The 23,363-nt window shown below is 34.5% G+C and overlaps 1 protein-coding gene, 1 long non-coding RNA gene and 1 other non-coding gene across 3 annotated transcripts; 2 read left to right on the forward strand and 1 right to left on the reverse strand.

Moving 5' to 3' along the window:
* Positions 1 to 9,297: 9,297 nt before the first annotated feature.
* TRNAI-AAU (transfer RNA isoleucine (anticodon AAU)) lies at positions 9,298 to 9,372 on the forward strand. The gene has a single exon. It is a non-coding gene; the product is annotated as a tRNA-Ile (tRNA).
* A 5,546-nt stretch (positions 9,373 to 14,918) lies between these two features.
* On the reverse strand, positions 14,919 to 15,790 carry LOC104107121 (uncharacterized). Its single transcript, XR_688705.2, has 3 exons — positions 15,633 to 15,790; positions 15,413 to 15,545; positions 14,919 to 15,182 (listed from the first exon to the last, which is right to left on the reverse strand). It is a non-coding gene; the product is annotated as an uncharacterized lncRNA (long non-coding RNA).
* Positions 15,791 to 17,920: 2,130 nt separating this feature from the next.
* LOC104107122 (serine/threonine-protein kinase AtPK2/AtPK19-like) lies at positions 17,921 to 22,705 on the forward strand. The gene is made up of 7 exons (XM_009615846.4): positions 17,921 to 18,095; positions 19,596 to 20,505; positions 20,669 to 20,751; positions 20,831 to 20,951; positions 21,078 to 21,251; positions 21,750 to 21,857; positions 22,158 to 22,705. The coding sequence occupies exons 2-7, from the start codon at positions 19,867 to 19,869 to the stop codon at positions 22,458 to 22,460; spliced, it is 1,428 nt and encodes a 475-aa protein (XP_009614141.1). The 5' UTR covers positions 17,921 to 18,095; positions 19,596 to 19,866; the 3' UTR covers positions 22,461 to 22,705.
* Positions 22,706 to 23,363: the final 658 nt, after the last annotated feature.

Here is a 23,363-nt window from a genome sequence, read left to right on the forward strand (position 1 = left end):
AAGTTTAAAAAATAGGATTTTCAATCACATGTAGTTAGTTCACTAATGAAAGAAATCATGCCCCGCATAAGTCCTCATATGTCTTGTTGTGATTTTTGAGAACTTTATGTGAGAATATCTTATGAATATTATTGTTATGCATGTAATCTAATACTTAAGACAAACAAATAACACAAAAATACTTGTATTATGATTATGTAAAGTTTTGAATACTTTGATCTTTTTAGAGATTTACGAATAAAGAAATTGGCGCTATAACTCCTATGAATAAATTAAGTGACAATGTAAACAACAAAATTTGATATAATACTGTATAAACATATTAACTATAATCCTGAAAATGATGAACATGCGAGATCTCGAGATGAAAAATTATATACAATTATGGTGCGAAATAATCATGCATATATGCTTCAACCAACCGAAAAGCACTAAACATAATGCTAAAACATGAAAGCTTGAACTGACTGATATTAATGTCACAATGAAAATTTTGTAGCAATGAAGCATGAAAATATAAAGAGAAAAATCGAGTCAAGTAAGTATTGTAAATAAGTAAGCTATATTGTTTGAGATATTTACCTAGTTTTTTTACAATTTAAGACTATTAATAATCAAGTTTGTGGGAAATTTTTCTTTCGACTAAATATCTACTCATGCTAACAATAATACAAACTACAAAAGATAAGGGAAAAATTAATATCAATCGAATCCTATAAGGGTGGACATGGAAAGTATTATACTATGTTATGTAGCTTAAATTAAGGAATGATTTATATGAGGTAGTCCTAAAGGTTATGACCTCATACATAATTTAAATAAAGGGGAGATTAAATAAGTAAAATTTAATTTAATTTCAAACTCTTAAATATTAGCTAGGAGAATAATTAAATGACTATTTTGTCTTGTATAAACTCTATTCTAAAAGGGCAAAAAAGACGAACGATATTTCGCTAAGGACCTTCGTGCATTTAATATAGTATAGATATAGATGAGAGATACCTTGATTTTTCCTTTTATTTTTTTTTAATTTCAAATTTGCTTCCCATGTCAGACTTGATTTGTGGAGTTTGGGAGAAATTAGCACATTACATTACATATGTATATAGATGTGGAACCATAATTTAAAGTTTATGGTTCTGAACTTGACACTGAACACATAGCTAGTCATAATTATTAGGTTCGTAATTAAATACAAATACATAGTCTGAACAAATGCTACTAAATTTGTTCGAACCCATAATTGCATGCATAAATGAGTCTAATGAAAGTTTTCAGTTTCATCCAAGTAAAGAAGATACAACAGAATAACATTATGTGATAAATATCAAATTAGAATTCTATAAAATTGAAACTAACCATACTCATGCAATTTTCATTCTCAATAATTTGTCAAAGCAAAGGGAAACAATGTAAGTAAAGAAGAGAAGCGTTGGTTTTCTGCTATCCAAATGATAACATAAAAGACTAATTATGGTTAGTAAAAATGTAGAGCATAACACAGTAATGTAATGTTCCCAAATTGGACTATTTTATTTTTAAATCTAGCTAGTGTAACACCTAAATGCTTTTAGCATCTAATATTTATCAACTATTTTTAATCAGTTCACCCAAACATGTTGTAACTAAATTTTATGCATCACCGTGTAATAAAGCATGCGTTCTTATTTACTAAACAAAATCTTTTATATGGACAATATAAAAAGGTGTCCCAATTAATGAAAATATACTTTACAGCATAGAAATTTATTTAAAAGGGAATGAATAGAAAAATATATTGTAGTAGTATGATATAGGAGATTCTTCATGAACGAAAAGCCTCTAAGATAGAGTACGAATTTGTTTTTAAGGTTAGACAACTTAGCTCGAATTATTTTTTTTCTGTTTATTGTGTGCGGCGAGATTAATATTATTTTAACCTACGATTAAATGGGAAGATGAAAATGAAACCTTCTATTTCACAATATCTGGACCTTATTAGTGTTGCGGAAGCCGAATATATAGAGAGTGATTAAATCACAACTACTATATTTAAAGATAGCTAATAAATAGTAAATGAGATAATAATAAAATGAACACCAGAATTTAATGAGGTTCGGCAAAATTTAATTTTTGCCTAGTCCTCGGACACAACCAACTCAAATTTATCTCACTCCAAAAATACAAGTGAAATACTACAAGAGAGAAAGAAAATTCAAATGCCTTAGGAGATAAGAAGGCAAGTGAGAGATGATTTCAAATGAACAAAATCACTGCTATTTATAGAAGTGAAATGGCCTTAATAATGTCATGCATGACATCATATTAAGTGTGAACATGCAATGTAAATGCATCTATCAATTTCTTCCTAAAAGGAGACTTCAAATGTTCGCACTAGTTCACATTACAACAACAACAATCCAGTATAATCTCACTAGTGGGTCTGGGGAGGGTAGTGTGTACGTAGACCTTACCTCTACCCTGGGGTAGAGGGGTTGTTTCAACACTAGTTCACATTAATCTTTTCAAAATTCAATAAATCTCAACCTTGGCAAGATTCCACATTTGCAATTTTCTTTTACTCATAAATTTTGATTGTGTCTTCAACTTCAATCTTCAAAGTTCAACAATGTTGATTAAGTTCAAACAATGTTGAAACTTGATCGTAGTCACTACTTTTGTTAGCATATCGGCAGGGTTGTCTGTAGTCCGAATTTTCTGCACCATGACTCCACCTTCTTCTATAATATCTCGTACAAAGTGATATCGAACATCAATGTGCTTCGTCCTTGCATGATAAACTTGGTTCTTGGCTAATTGGATATCACTCTAACTATCACAAAATAGTGTGGTGCTTTTTTGACCAATACCAAGATCTCTAAACAATCCTTGAAGCCAAATTGCCTCCTTTACAGCCTCCGTAATTGCCATGTACTCTGCCTCAGTAGTAGACAAAGCAACCGTTGACTGCAAAGTAGATTTTCAACTAACTGGTGTATTTGTAAAAGTGAAAACATAACCAGTAGTTGATCTACGCTTGTCCAAATCACCCGCATAATTCGAGTCACAATATCCAATAAGATACTAACTATCTTCCTACTCAAAAATCAATCCAATATCTACAGTATTACAACTATACCATAAAATCTATTTCATATCTTGCCAATGCTCCTTTCCTGGATCATGCATATACCTGCTTACAACTCCGATAGCATGTGAAATATCAGGTCTTGTGCAAACCATTGCATACATCAATCTACCAACAGCATTCGCATATGGCATTCTTGACATATACTCTCGTTCAGCTTCATTCTTCGGCGACATAGCAGCACTAATCTTAAAGTGAGGAGCAAGAGGAGTGCTAACCGATTTCGTATTCTCATTCATGCTAAATCGATCTATTACTTTCTTCAAGTATTCTTTTTAAGATAGATAGAGTTTCTTTGAATGTCTATCTCTTTTTATCTCCATGCCAAGAATTTTCTTCGCCTTACCCAAATCCTTCATCTCAAACTCCTTTCGTAGTTGAATCTTCGACTTCTCAATTTTCTCTTGACTTTTGGAAGCTATCAACGTATAGGAGAAGATATATGAAGGATCCATCTTCAAGCTTGCGCAATATACACACAATGATCGTATTTGCTTCTTCTGTACTTTTGCCGCAACATAAACTTATCAAAACGTTCGTACCATTGTCTAGAAAATTATTTCAATTCGTACAATGATTTTTCAAGTTTGCACACCATATTTTTCTTTTCAGCAACTTTGAATCCTTATGGCTGAGTCATATAGATTTTCTCTTCCAAGTCTCCATATAAAAATACAGTTTTTATATCTAACTGAACTAGTTATAAATTCAATTGTGCTACCAAAGTCAACAAAACTCTAATGGATGAGTGTTTCACGACCGGAGAAAATACCTCATTGTAATCAATTCCCTCATTTTGAGTGTACCCTTAGGCCACCAATCTTGCTTTGTAGCGAACCTCTTCTTGGTTAGGAAATTCTTTTTTCTTTACAAATACCCATTTGCACCCAATTGCCTTCTTGCCCTTCGGGAGATTGGCCAATTTCTATGTGCAATTCTGATGAAGGGACTGCATTTCTTCATTCATGGAAATCCTCCACTTATCTTTTTCTTAACTTCGGACTGCGTCTTTATAATTGGTAGGAACACCATTGGCTACAATTGAGACTATACAAGCCACCGTCTCTATGAGACGAACATGTTTCTTTATTGTTCTTTTTGGTTTGCTGGTTGCTATTGATTCAAGTTGTTGTTGGGGTTCCTGAGTTAGAATCTCCCATTCCACTGACTCTTCTTCCAGGGAAAAATCTTATATCGTTTCCTCGTTTTCTCCCTGTGTTGGAAAAATTAATTTTTCCTTAAACTCCACCTACTTTGAAGCACCATCAGTTTGTTTGACATATTCAACTGTCACCTTATCTGTTATGTCATATTCATCAAAGGTAACATCTCTACTGAATATAATTTTTCTTGTCTCTAGACACCATAATCAGTATCCTTTGACTCTAGAAGTAAACCCCATAAATATAGCTTTCTTTGCTCTCAGATCCAATTTTGACTCTTTTACAAGATAGTATGCAATTGAGCCAAACACATGTAAAAAATTATAATCTTCAGCAGGTTTTCCATACCATTTTTTAAATGGTGTCTTGCCACCAATAGCGGCAGATGGTAGACGATTAATGAGGTGGCATGCATATGTTATTGCCTCAGCCTAAAATTCTTTGCCCAAGCCAGCATTGGGCAACATACACCGAACTTTCTCTAGCAAAGTCTGGTTCATGTGTTCTGCCACTCCATTTTGTTATGGTGTATTTCTGATGGTGAAATGTCTCAAAATGCCATCATCTTCACAAATCTTATTGTAAAGATCATTTTTGTATTCTCCACCATTATCTGTGCGAAGACACTTTATCTTTCTGCCTGTTTGAGTCTCTATCATCGCCTTCCATTTGAAAAAAAATTCCAATACCTCATCTTTGATTTTCATAGTATACACCCCATACTCTCCGGAAAAAGTCATCAATAAAGGTTACAAAATAGTGTTTCCCACCTAATGAAGGTGTTTTGGAAGCACCCCAAACATAGAGTGAACATAATCCAAAATACCTTTAGTATTATGGATTGTTGTTCCAAATTTAACCCTTGTTTGTTTCCCCTTGACACAATGCTCACAAAAACTCTAAATTCTAAGTCTTTACTCCTTTTAACAATTCTTGATCTGATAAAATTTTTAAGGATTTTCCTCCAGCATGTCCCAAGCGCATGTGCCATAGCTTGGTTGCTTCTGCCTCCTTGTCATCACTAGATGTCACTATTGTTGTTCCAATAACTGTACTACCGCGATAGTGGTACATGTTATTATTTCGCCGAATTCCCTTCATTACCACTAGTGCACTAAAGCATATTCTCATTACCCCATTTTCTGCAACGACTTTGAGCCACTTTGACTCTAGGGCTCCTACAGAAATGAGATTTTTCTTCAAATCCGGTGCGTATCGAACATCTGTTAATGTTCTGATCAATCCATCATGGTTCCTTAATAGGATTGAACCAATACCATATGCGGTAAGAGGATTTTTATTTGCGGTGTGAATAACTCCACATTCTCCTTCTTGAAAATCAACGAACCAGTCCTTGTTGGGACACATATGATAGCTACAAGCTGAATCCATCAGTCATATGTCAGATGGTTTGAATGGCTCAGTTGTAACTAGTGATAAATCAGAGTCGTCACAATCAGCTACATTTTAATCCATGACAACCTTCCCATTGTTAGGTTTGGCCTTATTTTTTAACTTGGGACAGTCTTTCTTTCAGTGCCCTTTTCCCGCAAAAGGCGCATTCATCTTTGTTGGGTCTCGATCTTGACTTGGATCTTCTTTTCTTCGTTCTCATATGATTTTTGAGAACGACCTCTCACGACCAGTGCTTATCATTCTCCACTCTTTTGTTTTTCTCTCTTTCTTTGTTCATAGTTGTACAAGGCAGAACAAACTTCCTTGAGAGATACTTCATTATTCCCATGAAGTAGAGTAGTTTCGAGGTGCTCGTACTAATCGGGAAGTGAACTTAATAACATTAAGGCCATATCTCCATCACTAAAGGTCACGTCCATATTCTGCAAATCTGTCGCCAACTTACTAAAATTGGTGATGTGATCATTCATTGTAGTACCAGAAACATATGTGAAGCGCAACAATCTTTTTTTCATGTAAAGTTTATTTTGACTGTTTTTCTTCAAGAATTTATCCTACAATGCATTCCACAATTTACTTGCAGAAGTTTCTTTTGTGTATAAATACTTATGTTCTCTTGCGAGGTAAGATCAAATGGTACCACAAGCAATGCGATTGATAATTTTCCAATCTTCTTCTCTGATACTGTCTGGTTTATTTTCTTCTATGGCAATATCTAGCCCTTGTTGAAAAAGGACATCAAGAACCTCAGCTTTCCACATCCCGACATATCATGTCCCGTCAAAAATTTTAACTGCAAATTTCGCATTTGACATAATTCTTGTCATAAACAAAGATGCCAACGACGTATTACTGACACCCGATGTGGACTCTTCATTTTTATTATCTCTCATTTTTGCTACAGATATTATTTATTTATTGACAGTACAAAACACCAAAGTAACTCTTTTCTGATGTGGAAGTTCAGACTATGCTGCAACCACAGAGCATACTAAGATAGAATATTGGCTCTGATACCAATTGTTGCGGAAGCCGAATATATAGAGAGTGATTAAATCACAACTACTATATTTAAATGTAGCCAATAAATAGTAAATGAGACAATAATAAAATAAACACCAGAAATTAACGAGATTCGGCAAAATTTGATTTTTGCCTAGTCCTCGGACACAATCAACTCAAATTTATTTTACTCCAAAAATACAAGTGAAATACTACAAGAGAGAAAGAAGATTCAAATTCCTTAGGAGATAAGAAGGCAAGTGAGAGATGATTTCAAATGAACAAAACCCTTGATATTTATAGAAGGGAAATGATTTTAATAATGTCATGCATGACACCATATTAAGTGTGAACATGCAATGTAAATACATGAAAAATGCATCTACCAATTTCTTCCTAAAAGAGGGCTTCAAATATTCACACTACTTCACATTAATCTTGTCAAAATTCAACAATTAGCTCCTAGACTTTTTTTTTCCTGGTAGGTTTAATGATTTTTTTTTTTCAAAGTCCAATTTGAGAAAACATAATGCAGTATGATAAAGGAGAATCATCATTAATGAAAAGTCTTTAAGATAGAGTACAAATTAAATTTATGTTTAGGGTTAGATACCTTATTATTAGTTTGAATAATTAAATGAGTATTTTTTTTGTGTGTAATAGAAATATTTATTTTAACCTGCATTAAATGGGAGATGAAAATAAATTTTTATATCTCACTACCTAAACCTTAGCTCATAGATTAAGGACGGGTAGGTGCAATAGTTTTCTCAAAGTCCAATTTAGTATTTTTTATATGGCTTGAAATATTACTTTGTGAAATATGAATCTAGTGTTTGGACATAGATTTAATTGAAAAAAAAAGTTTTTGAAGTTGTGTTAAAAAATAATTTTCGAAAGTTGAAGTTGTGTTTGAACATGCATTTTATTTGAAGAAAAGTTTAAGTTTTGTTAGTGGGAGAAAAAGTTCCACCCAAAATTAAAACTGCCATAAACCCGTCTTTGGGAACTTGAATTTTTTTGAATGTTTTTTTCCCAAAACATGATCATATTTTATAAACAAATATTGTTTTCACATATATTTTTTTATATAAAAATGAAGCCAAAATCTATAGCCAAACGGGAGCGAAATAAGTTCTATTCTTAACGCTATTTTGGATCAAATTCCCCCATACCTGTCAGGGAGAACATTCTTATGTGTCTAGACTAATGGAAACTTTACATTAGAATACTTGTATTCTATTCATATAAAGTATCGAATATGTAGGAAACACACTAGTGGTACTCTCAAACTTCTCACCATCTCAATGTTTACATATATTATTTACCCGTAAAACTGTACAGTTGAATTTGTAACGTGGTTTATAAATAAGAGAATCGATTTGATCTAAAAAATGATACCGAAATAAGATTAAAACTAAGATTTAACAATTGAAATTAAAGAAGAAAACAAGTCTGGTTCCGAACTCATCCTTTCCGAGAACAGGGACAAAAATAATAATAAAGCGATGATAAAGTTGTTAAATTGAGAGCAAAATAGTAAAGTATAACTTTTGTGTACAGAATATTTTATGTCCTTACAATGGTTGTTGATCCCGCTATTTATAGCTATACATAGAAAAACAAGATCCTATGATCAAACTCTTAAAAGAGAACAAAAGAGTCATTGATATTTGATGAACATATAACGACATGCATTTAATGTAAATATTCTCTGCAACAGTCGCTCATTTAATGTTAGCGAATATTCCCTCATTTAATGTTATCAGATGACAAATCTTTGAACTTCTATCGTCGTCTACGTGCGGAATTATTCGGTACCGATCACACACGTTATATCCGGTATCGGTTGTTTCCTAACTCGTCATTTGCCTATCTTCGATTCTACGCGTTAATTTACCATTCGATCATCTATTATCAATCAATTTTACCCCATACATTTGACTATATGTACTAAAGCATTGCTTATTCCTTTTTTGACGTGAAATGATAGAGTGACAAAGTATTGACATGCGAGTGACGTGTCATAACTTAGTGCCAATACTTTAACCTATAGTTATTTGTACTTCTGAGTAATTCACACATTATTCGTATTTTAACATTGCAAAAAATAGTGTTATCACTTTACGCACTTTTATAGTAGATAAATTTTGTGATAATATGTGAAATTAACCCGTAGACATATGAGATAAACATGAATATCGACTTAATTAAAGCTTCGAATTGGCTTTCAATAACATGATTGCAATGAAAATATGAAGTAAGAAATATTACTGCAAGTCTAATGCTTGATTGTTTTAATGAATGAACATTAACACAACAATGTAGACTTACATGGAGCTAAAGAAGGGAAAACTAGCTAGCTAATTTATTTTATTGGAAAGAATCAAAAAAGAGGAACTTTATAACATCATCTGTCATCCCTTTGATTCTCCAATCTCCATTCAATTTTTGTCCCACCTTTTCCCTCCCCCCCCCCCCCCCACCTTTTTCCTTCAATAACATCATCTTTCAATTTTTGAAGAGTGTAGAAAGTTTAAAAGGTGTAAACAACATTATTAAAAACATAACAGAAAAACCGAATAATTTGGCCCATTAGCTCAGTTGGTTAGAGCGTCGTGCTAATAACGCGAAGGTCGCAGGTTCCGAGACCTGCATGGGCCAGTAGAAACAAATAATTTGCATTTTTTTCATGTGATGAGACGTTTATTTTGGCACCTGCTTTAAAAAATATCTAAAGTTTTTTCATATTTTATTAGTTTCGGATGTTGTACCACGTTTCCGGTCAATGCATACCTCTAATTCTTTCTTTCTTATCTTTAATAAATTTGATCAATAGCCAGCCTATAAATCTCCAATTCCATCTTTTTTAATAATACCTCCAAATCTGTGTGGTTTCTCATTGCATCTGTATCTTCATTATTGTGTTTCATTCAGAGGTGGAATTCTAATATTTTTAAGTTACTGAGTTCTAAATTAATAACTTATACATATTCAATGGATTTTTAAGATAAATATAGGGGTTCGAACCAAAGCTACTGTATTCGGCTGAACCCGTTCCCAATACTCTAGCTCCGCCCCTGATTTCATTATCCTAGATTCTGGTACTGGCTCATAATATCTACCTTTTATTTTTGTTTGTCTTTTATTTTACTTTTCTCTCTCTCTCAAGATATATGGCATTTCGTTTTATTTACAGAAGCTTGATTGCAGGCTCTAGGTTACTGTTAATTTTTTTTTTTTATAGTAACCGCAACTAATTTATCCAAGATCAAGCGATCACAAATTTGCAATATTGAAGCTTGTTAGTATTATTTAGGTCACGAACCCAGTTTTGTTCCGTAGGATGTCGTGACGCCACCTAGTATCTAAGATTAAGTAAGCCTAGCACTTACTGAATTAATAGAAGAAATCAACCATCAAACGAAGAATACAAAATAAAAATTTTATACACAATTTTAATTCCCAAAACCGGTAGTACAAGTCATAAGCTCTACTGAGTTTATTACAAAAATCCTCTAAATACAACTATTTCGAAATAAAGATAAACAGTGCAAGTACAATATAGAAGGTGACTCAGAGGCCTGTGAACGCAACATCATGTTTACTTGAGTCTCCACAGCAAGATCCGTATAGCTAGCTAGCGATCGACTAACTCTGAATTACCTGGATCTGTACAAAAATGTGCAGAAGTATAGTATAGGTACACCACAACGGTACCCAATAAGTATCAAGACTAATATCAGTAGAGTAGTGACGAGGGACAGTCAAGACACCTACTGGACTAAATAACCTGAACAAGTATAGGCATAGGACTAACATAGTATGATATATCTACAGAACTACGCATAACGACAACAATAATACGGTGCTTGCAATAGGAAATAGAAGCAACAATTTGCAACGGGACACCACAAGTAATAACACAATAGAGTAAGCTGGTTACAGTTTAAATCCAATGAAAAACAAACAAAGGAAAGACAAATAACAACTTGATAAGAGTAACTGCTTTCGCGTCAGGTTTACTCAATAGTCCCCACGAGGTACCAAACCTCAAGGCTCACACAATTCACGGGTCTCAATTCATGAACCCTAATCACTTGGCATCTAAAAATTTGAATCAACTTTTTCCCCGGATTTAAATTAACCGACTAGCAAAATAATCCAATTTTTTATTCCTTTCCAAACTTATGTATATGTAAAATAAATTTTCAAGTTCACACAAATCTTAGAGTACATAATTATTTTTAATAAAAATACCATCGATGATAAAAACAATTATAATATAAAATAAAATCAGTTATAGTATTAAGAATTAAAATGGTTAAAATTTTAACTTTAAGAAATTAGGATAAAATAGTAGAAGACAAAATTTATTTAAAAAAGATATCAGATGAGACACAATTTAACATATGTGTATATCATATTATAAGATATGTATAATTATAAAATAATATATATAATTAATTTAACTAAATTCATCATCTATGCATATTGAGATGATAATGAATACAACAACTATGTTAGAGTGAGAAAAAATATTTTCATCATTTAAATAAATATTGCATTTTATTTTAACGTCACATGTATATATTTTTAGTTGATAGACACTATACACACGTGCAACGCGCGTATATTAAAACTAGTTGGGTAAAAAAGTAGCTAGTGAAAATTGCATAGAACAAATAAGAGAAAGTAGCTTGAAAATATAAGAGTATAAGAAATTTATTTGCATGTGTAAAGGGGCATGTTGGGTAAGGCCATTTTCTCTATCTTAAATTGATCAAAAGTTTATAGAGAGAGAAGGTCTGACTTCTTTCTAGAAACATCATCATCTTCAACCTCTTGTATTAATGACTAACCCCCCACTCTCCCCCAATCAACACCAAAAAATTTCCCCTAAGCCGCCTGACATCGCCATTGCAGTTAGAGGTAATTATAAAATTGTCCTAGGAGAGACTAAATCACTGCCTACTACTTCGACCACATAAACCCAATCATCTACACTCTCCTTCAAGGAGATGCTACTAATGGACTCAGAAGCAACACATATACCACATATATCTATGCAATCTGAAGAACCTCACACGTAATCTATGCAACTCGATACCCCTATGAAAGATCTAGCCCAGGCAAGTTTGTGTACGTAAGAAATTGAAGAAATTAGTGAAAATCTAAGAATCAACCTATCAGTAGAAGATCTCCAACGTATTTACCAACCCTGAAAATTTTCACTCATTATTAAGCTTATGGGTAAGCGCATCATCCACCAATATCTCTAGAGGAAAATACATTAATTTTGGAGGCCTACTGAAAATTTCAACCTCATGGACCTTGAAGCAGATTACTTTATTGTTAAATTCAATAAGGAGGAAAACATGTCTAAGGTTTTAAACAATGGTCCATAGTTCATAAATGGTTTTTTCTTTTCAATACAAAAATGGAACCTCAATTTGTAGCAAGTTAAGCCAAACAATTATTCTCGGCAGTATGGGTTCGTCTGCCTCAACTACCAACAGAATTTTATGAAGCTACCATATTACAAAAATTGAGAATAAAATTGGAAGGTTGCTTAGAATTGATGCATGTACTTAATCAACATTAAGAGCTCGTTATGCAAGGTTGTGTGTGGCGGTTCCGATGGATATGCCTGTTAAGCCTTTTGTTTACATTGAGAAATATAAACAACAAATTCACTACGAAGGAGAAAATTTTTTATGCAAGAAATGTGATAGATTAGTCCACAACTGTATTTAATGCCAATTCTCAAATATGCAGCCTATCCAGCCCAAAGTGCTACAGGAAAATCAAGACACACTCACACGGGACATTTGTCAAGGAGATTGGATAACAGTTTCATTCTCCAAAAATAAGGCAATCACTACACGTTCCACACCACCATCCAAGGCAACAACATCGGGTATTAATGCAAGAATATTTGATGCTGACACAGGTAAATTTCTCAACACTCAAAAACTTAGATATATTGAAAATGAAGCATTTGATCATTCTAATCCTGACAACAAGATCAAGCAATCTACTTGGAGAACCGGTAATCCCCCCTCCAAACAAGCTTTATAGTCTTCAAACCATTTTTCCATTCTAGAAGAATTACCTATGGTTTGTGACAAAACTACCACCAGAATACCGGTTACACAAGACTCCAACCAATGCATGCACATGAAAATGGACACCCTTAATATTATCTCCTTACACGTGAAGGAGACTGTTAAAACTTTGAAAACTTCACCCTAGTAATTGGAACAAAACCTATTAAAACAAAATAATACTACAAAATCTACTACTATTAATAATATTAATTTATTTAATTCATCTACACAATCTTCCAATAGGCAATCTCCTAGCACTAGCCCCACCACCAAACCTAATATGGTCAAAAATCGCTTGTCTATGGCAAAGATGGATTGCCAAATGGAAGAAACACTGGAACAAGTGGCATCAAACAAATCTTCACAAAATCCCCTTAAATCTCACACGCCACTCCAATCAATCTCCATGCAAATTGAACCTACACCTAAAAAAATAATCACTACCTTTGCACCACTAAATACCAAGGAAAATACCAATATAAGCCCCTCTACTAGATAAAAAGATGCCAAGGTTACCATTTACAGCGAGGAGGAGGTCCAGGCTAGTACATGTTCCTCACCAACTAAGGAACCAAAAAATGGGCAACCTACCACCACTGCCACCCCATCTCCCCAATCAACCTTTCTTCTTCACATCCACTCCACAATCACAAAATTATCAACCAAACTCTTGGCTAGAAGCGGGTCTACTGGGCTATGCCATCACCTTCAACATCCAAATCAACGGCCAAGAGATGGTGATAATAATTCAAAATTCACGATGCCTAGCCCAACTAATCTCGGAGGGAATGTATCTAGCGATGAACAACTATACAAACCAAGTATGGATCAACAACATCCTTCATCCACTAGCTCCCAACATGCATCACACACTAATTCATGCAATGCAAGACCAGTGGAACCTACCACAAATTCCAAACCAACACAGACCAATGAACCTCCCAGTGAACCTGCCCTTCTTTCCATCGGAGGAAAATACAAACCTAAATCCTATCTTCATGCCCTGGAACCTCCATGCAAAGCAAGAACATGCCAATTCAATAAATCTCAACCCAGTCAATTTGCACCCGAATCACTAAGCCAATGTACAAGAACCAAACATGAACCCAGTGCCAAATCAAGTAGGGGAAGAAGAAGAACTCCCACAACAAGGTATGGAATCGAGTGTGGAGTTTTCAAGCCTAAACGAGGTAAAAATATTGCTCTTCCCAGAATTGTGGAGCAAGAAGTACATCTTCAGCTGCCCCAGTACAATGTACAAATACTCAATGCACATAAGGCCACTACAGGATCCAACAGTGGGAAAACAAGCAGTGATACTTGTACCATCGAGGAGGAGGAACCACAACAATGTGGAAATGGAAGCTAATGTCAACCAACACCAAACCTTAGAAATGATTAGGGCCACCATCATTATTTTCTGAAATGTTAGGGGAGCAAACAATGACGAGTTTCGTAGGAATTTTAGGGAATTTATTGACACCCATAGGCCATGCATGGTTGCCTTGTTAGAAACTAGGATGACGGCACATGCAACCCTACTCAATGAATTCAACTTCTCAGAACTTATAGAAGTCCCGACAGAAGGGCAAGCAGGTGGTATGGTTATCCTCTATAACCATAACATAGTCACGGTCCAGCAGTTCACTAAAAGGGGTCAGGAAATACGTGCCCTAATCGAGGTTGTTAATATCTGTAATGGGCATGGTGGTGACACTACAACAAATACGGGATACGACGACATTTTATAAATGTCGCCATAAGTCACTTAAATATCACAAACTTGTTTACCGACATTTATTTTACATTTATCGAAAATTTCAATGTCGTTAATTTGCGACATTTAAATTAATGTCGGCAACTCACTACCGACATTTATTTACGACATTTTCAAATGTTAATAATTTAAGCTCTTAACTTATCTTGTTCGTGACATGTATAGAAATGTCACTAGATTATTTATAGTTTTTTCACATATGATTTGAATATTAATATCACTATCAATATTTATGGTTACCATTAGAATAAATACATTTGTTATAAGTGTCAAAACTACTACTCTTTTGCTCTTTTATGTAGTGTAGAAAGCAATAAATTAATTTTTGTTCATTTCAAAACTTTCCAAAAGGCATATAACCACACGCCAGTAACACCATAGATAATTAAAATAAAACAACAATTACATCAACATGCAACTACAATTACATAATCATAACTTTTTCCTAAAAAACTTCAACACCAGTAATTCAAAGCTTCAAGCATCCATGTGTTTTCCTGATGAAGTGTTCCATGCTTTCTCTAAGACAAGGTTCTTCACAATAGTAATTGATCTCACAAACTTCAAAAAACTAATGTATCCAAGGTCTGAAATCAAAAAAGAAAATTATCACTAAACAGATTAAGGCAAAACAACATTAATGTCAGTTTACCTGATAAGAAGTCACAGTTACCATGCTTATAAACTGTTTTGCGGCTAATTCACCAATATATAGAAGATTAAAATAAACAACGAAAGAGATACAAAAAGTTCAAGGGCTTTAGTTATCACAATAGCACAAATCTCATTTCACTCGAAAAGAAAAAGATAAACTTACAGAGCACGAGTTATATTAGATGAATCTGATCGGAAATTGCGAGACTGACAACGGCTAGTGGCTGAAATTTTAGATCTGGCTGGCGGCCCTTCTATGTTTGAAACGTTTCAAAGAATCAAAATAGATCACAAATCTAGGGTTAAGGACAAACAGTCAAAAGCAGCCACGAATCAAAATATAGAAGATTGAGATTTATAAATCTTCGATTGATTTGAAATACCTTTACATGCGAATTGGGATAAGAATGAATGGAAGATGTAGAGATGAAAGTTTCATAGTGCCTCGGCGGCTTGAACAGTCCTAGACGAAGAGCAGTTTGGATTGTCTTAAAAAAAGTGGTTTTTGCTTAAAAATAACTTTTAATGTGTTGGAGCTTATTTTATAAATAAATAGTTACTTGTTTGGATAAAAGTGTTGAAACTTAAAAAAAGTTGTTGAAGTGTTTGATAAACAAGTGTTGGCAAACACTTTTTTCTATTAAAAAGATAAAAATATCCTTAAAATTGTTAACATTATAAAGAAACTGATTACTACAATATATTTAATTATAAATTAATTCAAATAAAAAATAATTTATATTTTAATTTAATTTCAATTTAATTGATTACTTTAGATAATTTTTATAAATATGATTCTTGAATGCTCATTTATCACCACTTTCAATCAAGTAAACTTTCATAAAAGTCTCAAACCTATTTAAAATATCAAATTATTTTATTGAATTCCTCTTTCCCTTTTTGTCCATTCTCTTGACAAAGAAGAAATTTCTCTCTTAATAAAAATATTTCAATAAATTTGACAAATGTCTACTAAAAGTTGTGGATTTCGGGCATGCTAATATTCTGTGTCATGTTTGTTCTTTTGTCCTAAGAGATTTAGGAAACACAGTATGCATTTAAAATCAGCATTGAGTGAATACAATTGGGCGTGATGAATGGAAAAAGCAGTTATGGGTCCTTGATTCTAATACGATAATTAGCAGCAGTAATGGGTCCTCGTTTTTAATATGTTTTTTTGCTAACTAGTAACTCATTTAGAAGGTAGGCTGTTCAACATCATGTTTTGAGTCAGAAAACAACGAGGATTGATTTCCACTGAAATACTTGAGGAAAAGTGCAGAAAAATGAAGATGAAGCAGAGAGGAAGAGGAAAGAAAAGGAACGGTTGTCTTCAGAAGAAGTAAAATGTTTTAGGGTTTCTTTGACGGAGGGTAATTTTAGTATTATGAAAACTTATAATGGACAAAAAAAGTAATTTTATTGGTCAAACTAAAATGGCTTTTAAGCCAAAATCGGAAAAGTTGGGGTCACCCAACTTGTTGCTTTTGACCTTTTAAAGCACTTTTTAGCTTTTTTTTTAAAGCAGTTTTTGTTTTTTGCCAAACACTCCACAAAATAAAAAAAGCTTAAAATCTAGTTTGACCAGCTTTTAAACCTATCGAAATACCCTCGAAATAGGGTTCAATGTTTTTAAACTTAGATTTAATTTCTCATATTGGAAAAAGAAATTACTTTTTGACATTTTATTATAAATGTCACTTGTTAATGTCGTTTTACTCCTAATAATGTGACATTTAAATCAAATGTCAGAATATTTTTGTCATTTTTCATTAAATGTTGTATTTAAATAACATTTTTTGAAAAACGTCAAGAAATTAACTTTTTCCCAATATTTATTACGAGTGTCAATAATTAAATATCGTCGTATCTCATATTTCTTGTAGTGTGATCGAGCATAACTTCAGACAAAGCAATGAAGTAGCTCATCTATTAGCAAAGCATGCAGAGACCCTTACTGCTTCCAATAAAATATGTCTTTTGTTTTCTCCCCCACCCTATGTCATGGCCAGGATGCTGGCGGACAAGGGAGAAAATGTTTATGTAAAGACTATCTCTATTTTTGCTTGTAGACTTGTAGCCAAAGTTGGTAATGAGCATGCAATGCATGAATTATCAACCTCTTGTAATGATCCCCAGGATCATAACTATTGTACGCCCTAACTGTTGTTTAATAAAATTGTCCAGTTTATATAAAAAAAAAGAGAGGCATGTTGGGTGTCGGATTGGAACTCTCGCCCCCTAATCTTCCATAAACCTTCGGAAGCTCATCCTTAACCAAAGCACCCACCCGACATAAAGTATGATGGGTGCTTTCTCGCTTCTTCAATTTTTCTATGAAACTATATATACTCCGAGTCGAGGTCAATGGCTGCTAGAGTATCTAAAAAAAAGTTACAAATTTTGAATACCCATTCCGCCACGAGCCCATGTTAGACTCTCCTGCTCATTTTTGGTTTTTTTCGTATAAATGCAAGAAAATAAATAAAGGAAATTGAAGAAGCAACACATTCCACATGCAACCAATTGCTAGGAATCCTCAAAGAATATGCTGAGCTTTAACATGCATGCTAAGAATACTGGGTCACTTAAGCCACTAGAATCACGCCACATCAGCTGAGTCAATTATCAACAAAAAACTAAAATAAAAAATTTGACCTCTTTGATTAGCGTGTTATGTGATCCACCTTTTACGTGTAGCTATACCCACCAACCCCACCCACTAGCCACCACTCCCTCCATATTTACACGGCGACGCCATTTCTTTTGCATTTTTAGACGGGTCCCGTCATAAACAACGCATTTTCTCCTGAAAACAAAAAAATCTCCATCTTCCTTCTCCCAAGGTACGATTCTACCTTCTCCTCTTTCTTCTGTTTTTTTCTTAGGTTTGTATTTGTTAATCGTTGTTATTTAGTTAGCAATAGAAATTCTGTCAGATTTGGATCTAGAATTTTAAAAAAGTCACCTTTTTATGAAATTATGTATTCATATGTACAGTTTCTATTCTAATTGTTCTTATTTTGATGTATTTGGCTCAGATCTCAGATTTTTCACTTTTTTGTCTTTCTGAAAATAAATTAATTCGGCAAGTTCTCGTGTTTTCATATTTTATGTTCCCTAGACCAGTAAAAAAAGTATTTGTTGCATATTTCGTTATTATTCTGTTGATTTATAGGCGCAATATTTGTTATTTGGCTGAAATTTCGTAGTTTTGAACTTTGGCACCTTAATAAGTTTTAGTTATGATACTTTAATAATTTCTTTTATTGTTTTAGTACAATATAGTCTGCAAATAGTTGGAACTGGTCTTAAATTCAGTGAACTCATTAGATCTGAAATGTTCTGATTCGTAATATTGTAGTCTTAGTTGCTAGATTGTTTGTTATCTCTGCTAAGAAAATGGACATTGGGCCTAGTCAGCCCTAAAAGCTGGCTCGTGAGGTGAGGATTGCCAATACCACGTAAGGAGACAACCAGTGTGGGACATTCTAACAATCTCCGTATTTTGTTCCTCCTTCTAGTGGATAAAAGAAAAGGAATGCAGAAGAAAGAGCGACCTAAATTTGGAATAGGACTAGACATGTTCTGAAACGAAAGGAAAGTAATTTAATACAAGTAACATATTGTTGTTGACTCAATATGCTAGTGAGCAGATTTTTCTTAACATGTAGAACAATGATGTTGAGTTTCTTTATTGTCAATTAGGACTTGCCTTTTAGGACTAGAGAAGGTATTAATGATAAGTGGTACGTGGTTTCTTCTGTTAAATCCTGATTTTTGAGTGTGTATATATAAGCTAGATGTGCCTAATAATGCAGGAGATTTGAGAGAGATAGACAGAAATTTTGTGCAATATTTCTAGAGATTGAGAAGTACACTAGATAGTGCAGTATATTTCGTCTGATGATTATGTTTTTGTGTGATAATATTAGAGAATCACACTGGATAATGAAGCGTATTTCATCTGCTGATTATGTTCTTGTGGTAATACTACAGAATTAAACGGGATAGTGCATTTTTTTTTTATAAGGCAGATAGTGCAGCATATGCCCATAATTCATCTGCATTATATTACTTCCTCCCTCCGTGTGTGTGTGTGTGGATAAATCTGTCAAGTAAGTTCTTTTTCTTCATTTTCTTGAATGATGAGATGAACATCTCTTCAAAGTGCTGCATTGAGTTTCTATATACTGCATTGAATTCTATAGTTCGCGGAGTTTGCATCCTTTGCAGGTTTTTTCTTCCAGTAATTTCTATTTTCTAAAGTATTAACAGGACTTGCATTCGACTGCTACATCTTCCTAACTTGCTGCTCACTCTCTCTGTTTTGACGTGTTCGACAGATTTGACTTCAGAATCTTCATGAATACTAGAACTACTGTGGTATCTGCAGTTTCCTGTAAATCGGGAAACAAGAACGGATTTTTCTGCTGGATTTTGTTGTGCTTGCTTTCTAAGTTCTTTAAGACTGCTACGCTGAACGTGGACTTCACTTCAATTACGGCTATTTATAGGATTTTGTTGGTAGTTCACTCCTTTGAAGCATTTGGAAAGGCTTGCCTGCTATAGTATTAATATTTGGCCACCTACATCCCTCAAAGAGTAACCGGAAACATGGTCTCTTCTCAGCTCTTTGCTCCGACAAAAACTAACTTTCAGAAGTCCTTGCACCGGCAGTTGCTTTTACCACTGAGTGCCCCCAATGTTGTTCCATCAGAGCAGGTTGAACTGGATTTCTCTGATGTCTTTGGTCCTCCTTCTCTGGCCTCAAATGAAACTAGTAATGGAGTATGTGAAAGCATGGTCTTTCCAGCAGATATGAGTGAATTTGTCTATGATGATCCAGAGATTGTACACAGTAGGTCACATTCCTTGGTTGGTCCTTCTTCATACAAAAATCAAGCACTCAAACTTGGGAGGCTGACCATTCATGAAACAGAAGATTCACTGGAACTGGTAGAGAATGTTATCACACAGACAATTAAGGAAGACCAGGAGCTGTCTGTCACTGATTTAGCAAAAGCTGGAACCATCTGCCTTGAAGATTTTGAAGTCATGAAAGTTGTTGGGCAGGGTGCATTCGGGAAAGTATTTCAGGTGAAAAAGAAGGGCACATCAGAAATTTATGCAATGAAGGTGATGAGAAAGGATAAGATTATGGAGAAGAACCATGCTGAATATATGAAAGCAGAAAGAGATATCTTGACAAAGATAGATCACCCATTTGTAGTCCAGCTTAGGTACTCATTCCAGGTGATTTCCTAGACTTTCTCATTCAATAGGTCTTCAATCATTGAGCAACCACACATGGATAGTACTGTTTTGAATCTTTAGAACTGTATGATTGTAAGTCAATCATTTAACTTTGTAACTCTTTTTGATAATCAGACACCCTTTTCATGGTTTTAACTTGCAGACAAAGTATAGGCTTTACCTTGTGCTAGACTTCATTAATGGTGGCCACCTCTTCTTTCAGCTCTATAAACAAGGCCTTTTCAGGTAGATTCTCCCTTCTTGCTTTCTGTCACTTTGTGAAAGCTGAAACTGTGAGTTACTTAACTCCTGCTTTGCTTCTCAGAGAGGATCTGGCACGAATTTATGCAGCAGAAATTGTATCAGCAGTGTCTCACCTTCATGCAAATGGAATAATGCACAGGGATCTCAAACCGGAAAACATACTAGTGGATGTCGATGGCCATGTATATCCACCCCTCTCCCTCTATTTGTGTGTGTGTGTAATGCATGCGCGTCTTCACCCATCCAATTTTTTCCTTTCCATGTAAAGGTTATGCATTTAATTTACTCGATTCCCTTACTTGTTGTAGGCCATGTTGACTGATTTTGGACTTGCCAAGCAATTCAAGGAGGATACAAGATCAAACTCCATGTGTGGAACAGTAGAATACATGTCACCCGAGATTATTCTCGGGAAGGGCCATGATAAGGCTGCAGACTGGTGGAGTGTAGGAATTTTGTTGTTTGAGATGCTCACCGGGAAGGTCAGCATCTTTATTCATGTGTCTGCACATATAGCTATAGAACAAGTTCCTTTCGTCTCAAGTCTTAGGCATTACTTGATCATTTTATTTATGAGAAGAATTCTGCATGACTATGTTCTTAGACTTGCGTTAAGAGCCACCTGCTGTTCCTACAAGCTTTCTCGGTTTGACCTGTTCCCGCAATCTCATCAAACTATATTCACATATGCAGAAATAAAGGGATGTCCTGTGGGGATTGCACCAGAACATTGTCGCCACTTTAATTTGGAGCACAATTTACTAAATAATTTGTAATATATCACTTCTATCACTTGTGGGGCACGGGAGGAATCTATCATTAGCAGAAACAATTGGACTTTTTTTTAACAAATATTAAGATTCTTTTGATTGCAAGAAACTCTGCAGTTGCATGTTTATTTTCCTGGAAGAAAATGCCGCATTCTTCAGAAAACTTAATTGTAATTTCCCTGCTAATGCTTTGTCTTTCTGTATTTGCAGCCTCCTTTCACGGGTGGAAATAGGCAAAAGATTCAGCAGAAGATAGTTAAAGACAAACTCAAGCTGCCAGCGTTTTTGTCCAGTGAAGCACATGCTCTGCTTAAAGGGGTAATTTTCCTCATCTCCTCTTATTCTCTCTGTGAGTCTTTATGAATGGAACGTCACTTGTACACTTGTTTCTGAAAACCAGATGTAGTTGTCCTTTTCATCCTCGCACCATGTGTTAAGTAAAGATGTTATCTTTTAACTTGTTGACAGTTCTATGAAGGCTGGAATTTCATGACTTATTTACAATTCTATAACAGTGTCATGCCTGCCTGGATAGAGAAATGCTGCTATTCATGTTTTCTCAGTTTAGTTTTTTTGTTGTCTTTACCATAAGATTAATCTATATTCCCAATTCTCTAGCTGCTGCAAAAAGACCCAAGTAAACGGCTTGGCAGTGCACTGAAGGGAAGTGATGATATCAAGGGCCATAAATGGTTCAGACCAATCAATTGGAAGAAGTTGGAGGCGAGGGAGATACAGCCAAGTTTCCGTCCTGAAATTGCTGGAATACATTGCATTGCCAATTTCGATAAGTGCTGGACAGAGATGTCACTGGTAGATTCTCCAGTTTCCAGTCCAAAGGATAACGGGGACCCTTTTCAGGGTTATACTTACGTGAGGCCTGCTGCATCCTTTCTCCAGAGGAGCAGTCCTTTGTGCTAGGATGGATTTATAGGATGACACTTTATGTTGTTTCATTTTCTCTATAGGATGTAGTAGTCAGTTAAGGTCATTATCAGGAAACTGAAACCTATCCTTCTATTATTTAAGTTGTTTCATTTGCAGTTTCTTCTTTCTGGTACTGATTCAGAGGCTTCTTATCTTAGACCTTGCATCAGGTGTATGATACTACGACGACTGGTTAGGTCGTCTGTTTGTTAAAATGAGATTCATGGCTGATTGTTGCATTTTGAAATTTCAAAGGATGACCTTATCTTCTTTTCCCTTGATAGTCTGTATTTGAATTCTCTCAAATGATAAGACTTGAAATAATAAAGACTTGCTACTTAATTTAAAGGAGTCACCTGTCACCCTTTTAAAAGAAATTTTATAGAATTTTTAAGCCTTTGTATATAGCTAAAATGTATTTTTCACTAAATAAGCCACTTATACGCCTTGAAACTTGACAGATGTGGAACATGGCATACCACAACATTGAACTTGGCTTATTTTATTAGCAAAAAGGGTAGCCCAGTGTAGGGGTGTTCAAAACCGAACCGAAATCGAATTTTATTGGTATCGGGTTAACGGTTTAACGGATGGGGAAAAGATTGAATTTTTTTATTAATGGCTTATCGGTTTTGGGGCGGATTATTCAATTTTCTTAACGGATAATCCGTTAACCCGTTAAGAATATATATATATATATATATATATATATATATATATATATATATATAAAAACCCTTCCACTTCTTCCGGTACTCTATCTCTAAGTTCTAACGCTTAATTCCTAAATAATCAGAACCCTAAAGCCTAAACTTCAACCAGCAGCCACCAGCAGAATTATGGTTCTCTTTATTCGACCATAATTCAACCAGCTTCAGTAGAAATTCAACCAGTACT

This window comes from Nicotiana tomentosiformis, chromosome 10 (genome assembly GCF_000390325.3).
Source record: "Nicotiana tomentosiformis chromosome 10, ASM39032v3, whole genome shotgun sequence".
NCBI lineage: Eukaryota > Viridiplantae > Streptophyta > Magnoliopsida > Solanales > Solanaceae > Nicotiana > Nicotiana tomentosiformis.

Excerpts from the sequence above, each read along its gene's own strand:
- LOC104107122 (XM_009615846.4), top strand. The coding sequence starts at position 19,867 with ATGGTCTCTTCTCAGCTCTTTGCTCCGACAAAAACTAACTTTCAGAAG. Across the intron at positions 20,506-20,668 it reads AGCTTAGGTACTCATTCCAG|ACAAAGTATAGGCTTTACCT; the intron begins GTGATTTCCTAG and ends TTTAACTTGCAG. Across the intron at positions 21,858-22,157 it reads CACATGCTCTGCTTAAAGGG|CTGCTGCAAAAAGACCCAAG; the intron begins GTAATTTTCCTC and ends CCAATTCTCTAG.